Below are 13,952 nucleotides of genomic sequence, written 5' to 3'. Positions count from 1 at the left end.
GGACAAACTGTTGAATCTAACACACTAAATATTCTTATCATAAATTCCATTTTGTCCTGCATATATATAAACTTTTGGCTTTTTTCCTATGGACTACAACATGTAGTGTTTTCATTAAACCAGAAATGACAAGACAGTTTGTGCATGACATTGGTCTTTGCCCATTTTGTGATCATATTCTATATGCAGCAAAAACATCCCTTATTAAAAACAGTGCACAGATGTTGGTATGAGGGGGGAAAAAAAGCAGATTTATTTTTATTGTCCATTTCATAAAGAGATACATATCAATCATAACAAAATCTCTTTGCAAGCCCACATCCACCATTCTCATGTATATTCATGAGTTGTCCAATTGTACTGAAACATATTAGAAAATCTTCCAGAGAGAAGTGGGGGGGGGGGGGGGGGGGGGGGGCACTGTGTGTGTGTGTGTGTGTGTGTGAGAGAGAGAGAGAGAGAGAGACAGACAGTTCTTGCAGCGTTCCCTTTCTCTTTCACTCTTTTCTCTACATGCAGAGCTCTGAGGCATTAAAGAACACCCGGCTGAAAGCAATGAGTATGTTATATAGTTTTAGGGTCACCATGTAAACTTATGACAGGTCAAACTCGACAGCTGTGTCTTTAGAAACCTTAGAAATCTACGTAGATTTGAAATCATGGTGGAGGAGAGTGATGGACTGATGATGCTATGACAAGACACATGGACTGTTATTGGTCATGACAGTGTAAGGATGCACACTTTATAACCTCGCAGTGGCACAAAGAACAATACTACCACATTATTTAGTCTGTTTTTTCTTTCTTCAGATTCTATTCTTCACTTCTTTTCTTTATACAGTTCAGGAACAATTTTTTCCCAAAGCATTGTGAAGTTCAGATCATTTTAACTGGGAGAGAGAAAGAGAGAGAGTTCAAAGTGATGCTCGCTTTCCCATTTAACAGTGATCTTTGTGCTGTGATGCTTTTGGAAAGCTCATACAAGATTGCTGAGCAGTTTGTGTTGGCTCACGCTTTTATAAACTCCTAACATAAGGTAAAAAAAAAAAAAAAAAAAGCAAAAATAATTTCTTGACTTTTTATATTTTATTTTCACTACTGAGCAGCAATGCTTTGGGAAATCCAGCCTTCATTCTGTCCCGGTTTTAAAGCTCAGACTTTCTCCCTTCATACAAAACAAAATAAAAGAGTATGAGGAACATTTCTGCAGAAACACTGGCATTTATTCATCATCTCAGAACAGTAATCTCTCCCCAGTGCTCTGTAACTTGTCCTTTGAAGCATAGCACATGCAATATTTATTGCATTTCACATAGAAAAGGTTTCCATCATTTCTAAATGAATTCTTCATTCTTATTTTCATCAGAGATAAACATACACTTAAAAACCCCTGCATATACCTTGACGCCTAGACATCACTTATAATTTATAATAGTAAAAACAAATCTGTGCCGTCCAGTATTGCAGACGTCCTTACTCAAAACATGCTGTGACTGAATGTGCACAGAAGGAGCCAAAAAAAAAACCAAAACATTGAGCAGGATCAGCATGATTGATTGAGCAGGAGGTGGACAGTCTTAAATTCATTATTATAAATATATAATTATTCTTAAATAAAAATAATTTCTCCAGTACACCTGGTTCTCTCTGTGAGGACGGCTCCTCCCATCCTGCTGGCTCTTGACCAATGGCAGTGTCCTGGATAATAGACCAATCAGCATCCCTTCAGTGTCGCAGCACTGAAAAAAAGCAAAGAGAATGACAGGTCAGACCTTCACCCTGAAGACATCTTAGAGAAGCCACACTGCAGGTTCATTTCATGAAATACACAAGCACTGACTCTCAAGAATGCAAAAAACAAAACGATGTGGAAATGACCAGCACAAAATATCATTAAAATGGGTATAAGATAACTCTGAATTTAGACATGGAGTTATTAATAGTTGAATTATACACAGGAATCTGTTCTGCTCAGACGGGTAAGTGTTAAACTTGGTAAACAACAGTTAAAGTTTTGCCACAGATTTGCTTTGTACTATCTACCATAGCGGCTTAAAAACCTTAATAACCCTGGTTCAGTGTACTCAAGCCAAGATCGACAGAATGACTGAAAGAAGATTAAAGGCATGCAGAATTTGAGTCTGGAATGATCCGGACGAAAAGATTTACATGCTTGGAATTTTATACTAATACACACAGAGATTTTAGACATATGCTATATATGCAGGGCACAACGGTGAATACCCTTGGGTAAAACCCATGGGATGTCGCTGCAGCTGAAGTCTAGCAGACATTCTGACATCCTTTATCACTTCAAGCTTAAGAAATCATAATTATATAAGTATCAGTTCGCACACATTCACTTGTGATTTCTACGGCCTAAAATGTTTGATTTTGCTGCTTTTTCCCCCACAAAAATCTGCGATTTGTGGAGCTTTTTGTTCTTTTTTTTCTGGAAAACTACTTGAAATGGTGAAATTGCAATCGCAGGAAATTGTTTTGCACAAACTTTCACAGTGATGTTTGTTGGTAAATGAGACCTTTTAACTGTACTCATGTTTGATGCACGTGAACCGAAGAGGGCTATAACTGAACGTGTGCTGTGATGACATCACATGATGCGTCTTGGCCCAAGTCCGTAAAAAATCTGCAAAAAAATTGCAAGCTGCTCCAAATATTGCGGAGATTGCTTGATTTTGCATTCATTTCAAAATCGCGAAATGCTGGACGGACTGATACACGTCATATATATCATAAATATGATATAAGGAGCCAATCTGACAAACGCTTGGTTTAAAAGAAAGAAAAAAAGAAAAAGAAAAAAAACCCCAGCCAATCTAAACTAAAGCAGGGTTTGCACTTTATGATTTTCGGTCTGATTTTGCTGCTGCAGACCAAAATAAATAAATAAATAAATAAAATCGCACACTGAATACAAATTCTTTAGCTACAAGCTTGGTGGTCTTATGCGCATAATGTGACGTGCTAATTTAGTTCAGAAAAGCTTGTAGAACACATATACATATACATATACATACATACATATACATATACATATACATATATATATATATATATATATATATATATATATATATATATATATAAGTGAGAGAGAGAGAGAGAGAGAGAGAGAGAGAGAGAGAGAGAGAGAGAGAGTGATTACCCAATATCTCATTGCACTCTGTGAAAGGTTTTCCCGGGCACCACACATATTTGTGACACCATCCTGATAATGCCTTTAACGATTAATAAACTTGAACTATTCCAGTCATCCAGATCAGCAACATGTGATCTTATAAACTGCAAACTGACATGAAAATTTCAAAGCAGATTCAAAAGGCTAAAATAATTTGGCTTTTACAAAATACATTAACTATTGTAGAAATGTGAAACGTGAATAAACGTAACGTCCTCTTCTAATTCTAACCTTCACTCATCTGTTTGCAGGTGAGAAAATAACCTTTTCTTTGTGCCAGTATTTAAGCACTGTGTTTTTATTCCTAATAACAGCTCTGTTACATTATTCTGAGGTTCAACAAAAGGACCAGCTTTTTTTTTTTTGGTAAGTGTTACAGAGTGCTAGCTAATCTCAGTTATGGTTTAGGAATTTTAGATGAAATGCATTAGTCAGGGAAGATACAAAAAAAAAAAAATAATGACAACTAGGTAAAATTCTTGAAGTTCACATTTTATTTATATACTCTTAAAACATCAGAAAACATGTACACAATATCTTCCACTGTAATTTTTTTTCAATTGTTTTACAGCATTCTCTGACCTGCAAACAGATAGAAATAATAAATGTAAAAAATAAAGAGAACGAAATGAAACAAAGCCAACCACCAAAAATAAATACCATTTTGCTCTGCTTTTGACAAATTAAACGTCAGTCAGTCAGTGTGGTCTACCAAGCAAAGTGTTTTGTTGTTTTGGGGTTTTTTTTATTTTATTTTATCTCAAGTTCCTGATCTATGCCTACGTGACTGTCGTACTTGCGAAGACCAGGCTCTTTTACAGTAAATCCCTTCTCAGGTGGGAAAAAAAAAATACAGTTAAGAATGCTAATGCAAGTGAAGGACAAACATGGACACAGAGAAACTGCATTTTCTCTTAACATAACTCTCACTTGCTTCATACACATTTCCTACCATTTGTTCTCAGGTATGAAATGTTCTCATGTTCTCAGTATACCATTTCCTCACCCAAATCACCTGGTAAAATACATGCTAAAATACTGTATGTATGTATATATGTATATACACACACATACTCACTCACTCTCTCTCTCTCTCTCACACACACACACACACACACACACACACACACACACACACACACACACACACACACACACACACACACACACACACACACAAACACACACACTTGTGTATCCCACATGTTCAGCCCTGTGATCCAAAAGAAGTGAGATGTCATAAAAATAAAGTTTGGGCACAACAAATAAACACCATTTAAAAAAAATCCTCAGAGACACAAAACACTAGAATCAGATAAATCATTGAACTACTAAGCCAACACATTTTTTTTTCTTCCTTAAAGAAGCTTTAACGCATAATTATGGTTAAACATATTATATTTACTTATCAGAACTGCTGTCTTGTGCTTCAGTGCTCTAATTTTCGGAAAGACATTTTAATAACAGTCTTCTCTTAACGGTGTAACGCAGCTTGAATTTTAATGCTCGATTGTAACAAGGTGTGCTCATGAAGGAGCACGGTGATAAACAACGATTAAACCAAAATAAACTAGAACACCACAAGAATGAGGGAACAGGAATATATGAGATAAAACCAGATATATATCTATATATGTAGTGGAAGATGAACACATGGGAAAGGTAGGATAGAAAGAAGATGTGACGTGGTGACAAATGGAGAAGAGAGAGAAGTGGGTGAGAAGATGGACAAGTGAAGCGAGCAGTTGCAGCCGTGAGGGTGGGAATCATGGCTGCTCAGTTCGGCTGGCTTGTCTGCTTCTGGTTTTATCTGCTAAGAGATGAACAGGGCCTCTGCTCACACCGCTCTCTGGCATTTGAGGCGGCTTTGGCTTGTACACACCTCCAACAAAACCTCAGCTAAACTGCCTGCGAAGCCAAGGCTGGCCAAGAACCACACCCAGGTCAAGACTCCTCTCTTCTCCTCAGACCGAGGATCCAGCATCTGATTAAGTCTGATTGTAAAGGAGGAGCAGCACCAGGCAAGTCTCTTCGTCTACCTGAGTTAGAGACGTTGTACCCACCAGGGTCCTTTTTCACATTTTACTGTCTATCTTACGTGTTGTTCCGTTTTACAGCGAGTATTAGAGTACAGTCAGAGATATCTAGTGGAGTGGTTTGAACTCCTCATGAACACTAAACTGTTCCCAACAAAGCCCACAGCACCTCCATTCTACATACCACCAAAAAAAATAAAATGAAAAAAAATAAAAAGCTATAAACTAGTAACAACAGAAATGCCTTTAATCTGTCTGCATCTGGACCGATATTCACATCTCCCTGAAACGTCCTTTTAGCTATAGAACAATTAATCCTGTCTAAAGCAAGTCCAATTCAATAAATACTATTTAAAAGATTAGGAATAATAACATTAATTATAATTAAAAAATAATACAAATTTCTTCCACTGACTGATTCTTTTACTATATGACATTAGAGGTTTGAGCAAGTGAGTGATCTGGGAAGAAAAATGATTAATTATGCACTATTACAGTAATGTACTGACATGAAAATATCAAATGATAGATTCAATATGGCATATGGGCTCAAAAGAAAGTTAAATTATACATGAGAATATTTCATCACAAGAATCATGACAACCATTTCCTATCATTATCATCATTCTCATTAATCAGCATCTCAGTCAACTTCCAACAACATTCAGCTCCCCAAGACCCCCTAATTTCTGCTTTTCCAATGAAAATAAATGAGTCCTGGTTGACTGGCCTGACACTTTTTGGGCTTCTCTCTGGCAAGGTGGCTGGGTACGGTAAGGGGTGAAGAGTTTGTATTATTTCTTTTCTGAAAGGGGTATGGGGCAAAAGCGGTGCCTGCTTTGCCTACCTTTCAAAGGCACACAGACTCACGTCTCAAACTGAGTTAGCAAGGCGCGAACCTCAGGAGTGAGCTGTTTGGCTGCCTTGGCAGCCTCTGTGATGGCTTTACGGTACAGACCCTTTCTCTTCTTGTCAAAGCGAGACTGGAAGTTTTCTAGAAAGGGGGCCAGCTGAGTAATTGCCAGGAAGGAAGTGGTAGGCGACCCAAACCAGGAGACGCGGGCCTCCTGCCTGACTAACAGCCCATTATCTTTGCGGCTCACTGTGATAGCTAAGATGCGGGCAGGCCACCATGGGAAGCCAAGGATTTTAGCCCACACAATGTCCCCTACGCAAATCGTCCTGCCATCCAGAGCAACACACTTTGAGACATTTTTGGAAAAAACTGCAGCTTTGAGGGATTTACTGCGCTTTTTTGAATCCTTGGGAGCAGAGGAAGAGGCAGAGATGAAAGTGGAAGATGTGCCAGGGGCAGAGGCAGATCGAAAATCGCCAGGAGGAGGGAAGTCAAGGGTCTCAGTCGAGCTACACTCAGAGTTTGATGACTTTAAGTCATCTGCACTATCGACGCTGCACATGGAGGTGCTAGAGGAATCGGGCTGCCTGGGTTTCAGGGTCATGTATACCACCAGGTTGCCAGCCTTGCTCCCGTGCATCTCCTGCCCCTGTTCCTCTGGCTCAGGCTGCGGTTTGCTGTGGTCCGAAGGTGACTGGGAGATCGGTTGGGATCTGGGTCGTGCCAACTCACCGTCTGGACCCTGAGGCTCTGCAGCGGCAGTGGCCTGGCCTGCAGAGCGTGTGGAGGTGCAGCGAGGAGCAGCTAGCTTAGGCAGCGTTAAACGCCCTCCTCCCGGCACTTTCTCCAAGCAAGGTGGCTTACATGAGGAAGAATCATTTTCTTCATTACGGTACCTTTGAGGCTTGATGCGCATCCTGGGTGGCAGCGGGTTGGACATGCCTGGTCCTCCTCCACTGATCTGCTGCAGTCGTCGGGTGAAGTGGACCTTCTGGTGGGCCTCTTGAAGAGCTGCAGCCCTCGTCATGGCCTTTGTGTTACCGCTGCCGCCAGTGACAGAATCGCTCTGCCTCTTCTGTGCTTTGGCCATCTTCAGCACTTCCCGTGCCTTCGAGTGGTCAACGTTTTTGCTCTGCAGCACTTTCTTGGCACTGAGTTGGACTCGGGAATTGGCTGAGGCCGGTGCTGTGGCGGACACTCCTTTAATCACTCGGCTCCCTGCAGCTGTTCCTTTTACTTGGCTCTGGCCCAGACTGGATGGGGTCGAAGAAGTGACCCGTATCGCTGCAGCTTGCCCTGAGCGCGCATCATTACGAGGCCGCTTCCCGGCACCCGGAGCTGTGCTCTCACTGCGCCGACGCTTTGCATCATCACTCCGGCAGTCTGATATAGGGCCTCTGCGAGTTTCACGCTTGTCCCCTTGTACCACAGCCCCTTTGCATTTATCACACAGCACTTGTCTCGGTCGAAGCTTGATGGCATTCATAATGGAGGTGGGCTCCTCTCTGTATAATCTGCGCTTCGGCCTTTTGATCTTACGAGGTGGAGGCTGAGGTAACGACTGGTTGTAAGTGTCCCTGATGAACAGCGGAGGCGGGTAAGGAGCCCCCTCCTGAAACAAAGGGGGTGGTTTTACGGTCCATGGTTTGGGCTCAGGGTTAGGACTGGGTTGAGCCACTGAAGGCCCCTGCACAGGTTCCTCTGAAAGGATGACAGGAGTTCCTTGAGCGACTCCCTTCTCATTCTCTGACTGGAATGCCTCCGTCTTAATCTGCATAGATTCTGGTTTGTCCTTGTACTCTCTCTTGGGAAACACAGTTATTGGAATTCCATAGGGTCCAAATCTGAGGACAGAGAATGGAAACAGGTAAACAGTTAAAAAGTGAATGAAGCATACATTTTTTTCCTCATTTACATCCTGAACATCTCAGAGAAATCTCAGGCTTCTTGTTTACCATTTGAAATATTTACACATCTTATATACTATGATTGCAGTAATCAGTTTCGTTCAGATCACAGTGGCTGCAAGCAGCATAAACTCGTACAAACTCACACAGACTCATGACATCTAACACCTACAGCATTTTCATGGCTATTTAATTCATTCACGTGTTTGTGCAATGCACCTTTATGGCTTGTTATAAATACATTACAAACCCCATTTGGTCTAGAAAATCCTCTCGGTGTCTATGTGGATCATTTGTTGCTTCTGATGTTCAAATACTGAAAAACTAAACAAAATTTAAAATCCTCCCTAAGTCCCGCAAACAACAAAAGATCAAAAGATTTTGCTTTTAAAAACAAAGTTAATTATGTCTGTTTTTGTTCTGTTATGCATGTTGTCAGTTCATGTAATCAGTACCATCTAGGTCACACCATTTTATTTGTGTAATGAAATTCTGTAATGCCCTTGTTTTTTTTTTGCCCTTGCTTTACAGAAATAAAGAGTCTGGTAGAAAGAGAAAGTGAAAACTTCACATTTCATATGTCTGGGACTAAATGAGACTAAATTATAGTCTGCATCAAAAGAACATGAATAAAACATAATAGCTTGCCTTCAATGCTTTCTAGGAAGGAATCAAAAGATCCAGTTCTTTTTCAAGATGTGATGATCTAACAAATCTAATAGGAACCAAGGCCAAAAATGCAAAAGAAGGTCACCTCCGACTTGCTTGTGACTATTCAATTAAATTTTAATAGTATAGCGCTTTTAACCATGGACAAAGCAGCTTTACATAATATATAAATTCAGAATATAGATTTGAAATGTATGAATATGTCCATCATGAGCAAGCCAGAGGCGACGGTGGCGAGGAAAAACACCCTGAGATGATATGAGGAAGAAACCATGAGAGGAACCAGACTCAAAAGGGAATCCATCCTCACCTGGGTGTCACCGGATAGTATAATTATAAATAAATCCCTTCTATAAATGTGCTAATACTACATGGTCAAATAGTGCAGTTGCGTAACCAGGAAAATTCATTACAGTTTTTACATGAAGTCTGACTAAATATGGTCGGAGCATCATTTCAAAAGCTACGATACAGAAAGGTTTGGGCTGAGTGCTAGAAACTTCCTAGCACACTAACAGGGTGTGGTGAGCCAAAATAATCATGAGTACACTGTATATTAATCACTTTTATCCACTTATGAAAGGGAAACCTATTCATCGATCCATTACCAGGTCAATATTGCGTCACATCAGATAAAACACTCTTGACAGGAAAACCCTGTACATTTAGAAGTGTACATTTGCTCCTGAGTAACAAAGAAGAGCATAAAGAGCAATAATGTCATCAAATAATGTACAACTATAACTGGAACAGTAGGTACTATATTACTGTACACTCTCTGCTTGTAACTTGGGAGGCCATATGGCATGTCTTATCAGAGCTGGAGGAAATTGTTTGGCCAGGCACTGTTTTTTTTTTTAAAAAAGAAAGCTTACAGATGACAGACGGCTAGAACACGACAGAACCCTCTGTAAAGAAGTGACATTTCATATCCAGTGCCAATATTCTAAAACACAGAGGAGTGTTCAGTTTCACACGGACATCGGCATGCAGTGCTAGACTGGTAAAGAATTTCATGTTTCTAATCCAACAACGTATTCTTTAGACATATTATGAACATGCAACAGATTTACTGACAATTTTCTTCCTTTTATGCTAATTAAAACAGGCAGGCTTTTCATTTTCATTCGAAGTGCATTCATATTTGAAATGTGACTTTCCTCACACACACACACACACATACATACATATATATATATAAATAAATAAATATAAAAATATGGGGGGGGGGGGGGGGGGGGGCTGTATCAAAGAAGTATTGGGTATCATCTGCTCCCCAAATCTAATATCTGCAACAGTGTATATTAACTATTGACCTACACTCACCAGACACTTTAATAGGAACACCAGCACCCCTGCTCATTCATGCAATTAGCCAATTAGTTAAAATTGTGGCAGAAGCACAATGCATAACAGCATGCCAATACCAGGTCAAAGGCTTGGTTTAATCTTTATATCAAACAGAATTTGGGGGGGGGACTTGTTTTTGGAATGGAATGACTGGTTAGAACTTACAGAACGACTAAGGAAACTTAAATAACCACTCGTTAAATATGTGATAAGCAGAAAAGGATCTCAGAATGATCATCTCAACAAGTCAATTATTGAGGTGGGTGGGCTACAAGAAAAGACCATATCGGACTCCACACCTGTCAGCCAAAAACAGTGTGTGAGGCTACAGTGGGCACGGGCTCACCAAAAGTGGACAGTTGATTATTGGAAAAACATTGCTTGCTCCAGGGCTGAAGTGTTTGATTTACCCAAAACAGGTCAGCAGTGTCTTCACCATTTAGGCATCAGAAACTGTGAAGAGCAAAGCACCAATTTTGGCTCAATGCATTTTATATACACATTTTATACACACACACACACTCACACATCCATCCAAAATGTTTACGTTTTTGTGGAAATACTTCTGATTGTGGCCGGATTAATGGTTTTGTATATGTTCTGTAGCATGGACAGATATTGTTGTTTTATGTCAATAATGGGCTGTCCTGGGGCTACTAGTGAAACCTTGGCAGTAAACTAAAGATAAGAACGTTCACAGGCAACCAGCGTAGAGCAATTTGAGCAAAAAAAAAAATTGCTGCTGATGTGAGACAGTGTAATCTTATTCACGTGAAAAATGTTCTATACTAAATGATAAAACCCAAACTGACTCTGGGTGTAGCTGGAGATACACTGTTACATAAAAAGTACCATTCTCAGGGGTCCATGGAGAGTTACGGATATTTAAGCTTCCAAAAAGGATTCTACAAGGAACTGTGAAGGGAAACAAACCCACTGTCGTTCGCCACAGAACTTTCAAGTGATCCTCCAGACACCTTTAGGTGTCCTGATTTAAATGTTTTCTAAGCATCTGGTGCTCACTTCTGCACATAACCCACCAACTGGATTTCACTTAAATATCAATATCTAGGACTACCCGATATATCTTTTCATGAAGCGACTGCACATTTATGTTTAGTGACCAGTTCTGCCATTTTGAAACTCGATATCACACACACACCCCTTACTGATGGTATAGCACATTTAAATTGCTTTTAAATGTAGAAATTGGGATTTCTGTTTTACACAAAACCTTTTATTTAGCATGCTATGAGGAATAATAGTACAAAAATAATTAGTGCATAACTTCAACATAAACCTGAGGTTGTGTATCGAACTTTAAATATAAGTAAGGAATTTTTTTTTCTTCCATTTTTAAATATATTAATATCAAATATCTCAGTCTTGAAATGTTATATGCTACCTGATACTGATCCAATACAGACATCCTCATAAGCTTCTGGGTTTCTTAGTCATAAAAAAAACCATAGCATGCATAAAGAAGATGTGCTTTAAGACAGTTTGTGCATGATCTGTAGCGTGTCAATCAACACATTCACATCTGTTACAGCATTTCCGGTTAATATTGACCATGATATCAATACTAAGTACCAGATTGGTGCATTCCTATACATAAGGACTTCTAGTAGTTGTATTATGCAGTGATTGTGTGATTAATAATGCAGAACTGTACAGATCCTTTTTAAATAGTGTAATGGTGCCATGTGTAGAGGGTAGGGCTTCATTCAGACCACCCCATAAGGTAAACAAAGGTTTCTGACAATGCCACTCAGGACTGAGCAGATAAGATTCACAAGCCATGATCAGGTTTTAATTCCATGCACCAATGCAAAGCAGGTGTTTACCTTTTGGAAAGGTCCATGAGAACCCCGGAGAAGATCTTCTCGCCTAAACGAAACGACACAACAAGTGCATCGTCGATGATGTGATCCAGTGAGACCCGAACCTCGGAACCAGGTACGAGTCCGCAGATCGCCTCGGGCGGTCTGTCCACAGTTTCTGCACACAGTTTCTGCTCAGACTCTGCGCCGACACCCGAGTCACACCCCACTAAACTCTCATCCTCCGGTTCTGAGGAGGTTTGAGGATGCTCGATCTCTGCTGGAAACTGGACAGAGTCCTTACTGGAGATGTTAGAAGAGTCACTTGTGCAACTCTGTGCTACCGATTCTCTAAACGAGGTCTCTTCTGATGAAGTGGACTGCGACTTGGGAGACTGAGGGCGTTCATGGAAAGCATCCTCTGCAGGTTTGAAGTCGGAGCAGGGAGCATCACCTGCAGCTTCGGGCTCCGTGACTGTCTCTGATCCTAGGAAATCATGCTCCAGATCAGCAGGGCACACCGATTCCAGATTACTGTGGGCTGGTTCGTCTGTTTCAGTCACAGTCTCTGTTTCAAGAACGGTTCGAGCGGGGACAGAATGCGAGAAAACGGTGGAGGGATCATGACCTGAACCGGAGCAGGGCGGAAAGCAGGCGATGGACTCATGTGGACTGACCTCGTTATGAGCAGCCGGCGCGTTTGGAGAAAACGACTCTTTCAGGCGCTCCTCTGCAACCTCAGTGTCGTTATGCATACAGTCCGTGAGAACGCGCTCGTACGTGTCGCTGTGTCCATCCTCTGCGTGCACACGGAGCGCTTTTCCCGCGACTCGCAGGTCCGGCCTTCTCATTTCCATTCGGACCTCACTGCATTCCTGAGCTGCATCCACACTCTCAGCCTGGTGACACAGCTCCATTTTTGAGACGAAGATCGCTGCCGCGTCGGGCTCTAAGCCGGCCACATGCTCACCAGGCTCCGCTTCGTACTCGAGCCCGTCCCCCACTGTTGTTGTTGTTGATGCAGCAGCAGCTCCTGGCTCCGCAGCCACGGCCGCCATTTTCTTTCCGCTTTGCAACTACTACTTGGCCCTCTCCTACTGATAAGCATAGATCCCGCCCACTGAGGAACTAAGCGCACTCGCTATTGGTTAGTGTGGCGCGAGTCTGTCATCGAGTGGCTCAAATTACTGCCATTCAAACGGAAGTCCTGGAAACGCTGTTGTGATTGGCTTCTATTTTGTCAATATTGCTTTGCTTACAAAAAAAAAAAGGACACGTTTGACGCCACAAGGGGCAATGTTGAGTTGCGAGCGTACTGGACCCTTTGCAGCAGTGGTTCTCAAACCTTTTTTTTTGTATAGCTAGGGAGTCCTTTAACTGTAACATAAATTTTTGAAACCCCCTCAACACAAATATATTTTATGAATAATATTTAAATGTACCATAATATTCAGTCTATTTATCAGAGCCATAGCGCTTTCTATTCCAGAAGCTTCCACTGCCAGCACATTAGGTTCAAGTTGACAATATTTAGGCCAACCTTTTTGTTGTTGTTCTGGGGTTATTAATGTCAATTCAAGTGACCAGTCAAACAGACTTTGATAAAAGTGGTATAATGTGTTTCCACTGCTGTAACCATCCATCCATTTTACATATCGCTTATCCTACATAGGGACGCTGGGGGAGTCTGGAGCCTATACTATGGAACTCGGGGCACACCCTGGATGGGGTCCCAACACATCACAGAGCACAATCGTGCACACACTCACACACTATGGAAAATTTGGAAATGTCAATTTACTACAATGCCTGTCTCTGGACTAGGGGCGGAAACCGGAGTACCCAGAGGAAACCTCCAAAGCATGGGGAGAACATGCAATCTCCACGCACAAAGGGCAGAGGCGGGAGTCGAACACCCAACCCCAGAGGTGTGAGGCGAACATGTGAACCACTAAGCCACCATGCCCCCATATTGTTGTATCCAAATTTTAAAAAATCATGGAACATCTGGCTACACTTCATAGACCTCACTTTCAGAACACTGCTTTAGGCATTCGTTAACTACTCTGCTTGTGAATCAAATTAACAGCTCTACCTTGACACCAAAGTTGC

General features: G+C 41.2%; 1 protein-coding gene across 1 annotated transcript; it reads right to left on the bottom strand.

The window, feature by feature from the left end:
- Nucleotides 1-230: 230 nt before the first annotated feature.
- On the bottom strand, nucleotides 231-12,938 carry pwwp2a (PWWP domain containing 2A). The gene is made up of 3 exons (XM_017492905.3): nucleotides 11,865-12,938; nucleotides 6,083-7,935; nucleotides 231-1,739 (listed from the first exon to the last, which is right to left on the bottom strand). Exons 1-2 carry the CDS (start codon nucleotides 12,896-12,898, stop codon nucleotides 6,102-6,104), a joined length of 2,868 nt encoding a protein of 955 aa, XP_017348394.1. The 5' UTR covers nucleotides 12,899-12,938; the 3' UTR covers nucleotides 231-1,739; nucleotides 6,083-6,101.
- Between the last annotated feature and the right edge of the window lie 1,014 nt (nucleotides 12,939-13,952).

Source organism: Ictalurus punctatus, chromosome 18 (genome assembly GCF_001660625.3).
Source record: "Ictalurus punctatus breed USDA103 chromosome 18, Coco_2.0, whole genome shotgun sequence".
NCBI classification, from domain to species: domain Eukaryota; kingdom Metazoa; phylum Chordata; class Actinopteri; order Siluriformes; family Ictaluridae; genus Ictalurus; species Ictalurus punctatus.
Note: the sequence above shows the minus strand (reverse complement) of the source record. Positions and strands in the feature narration are given on the sequence as shown.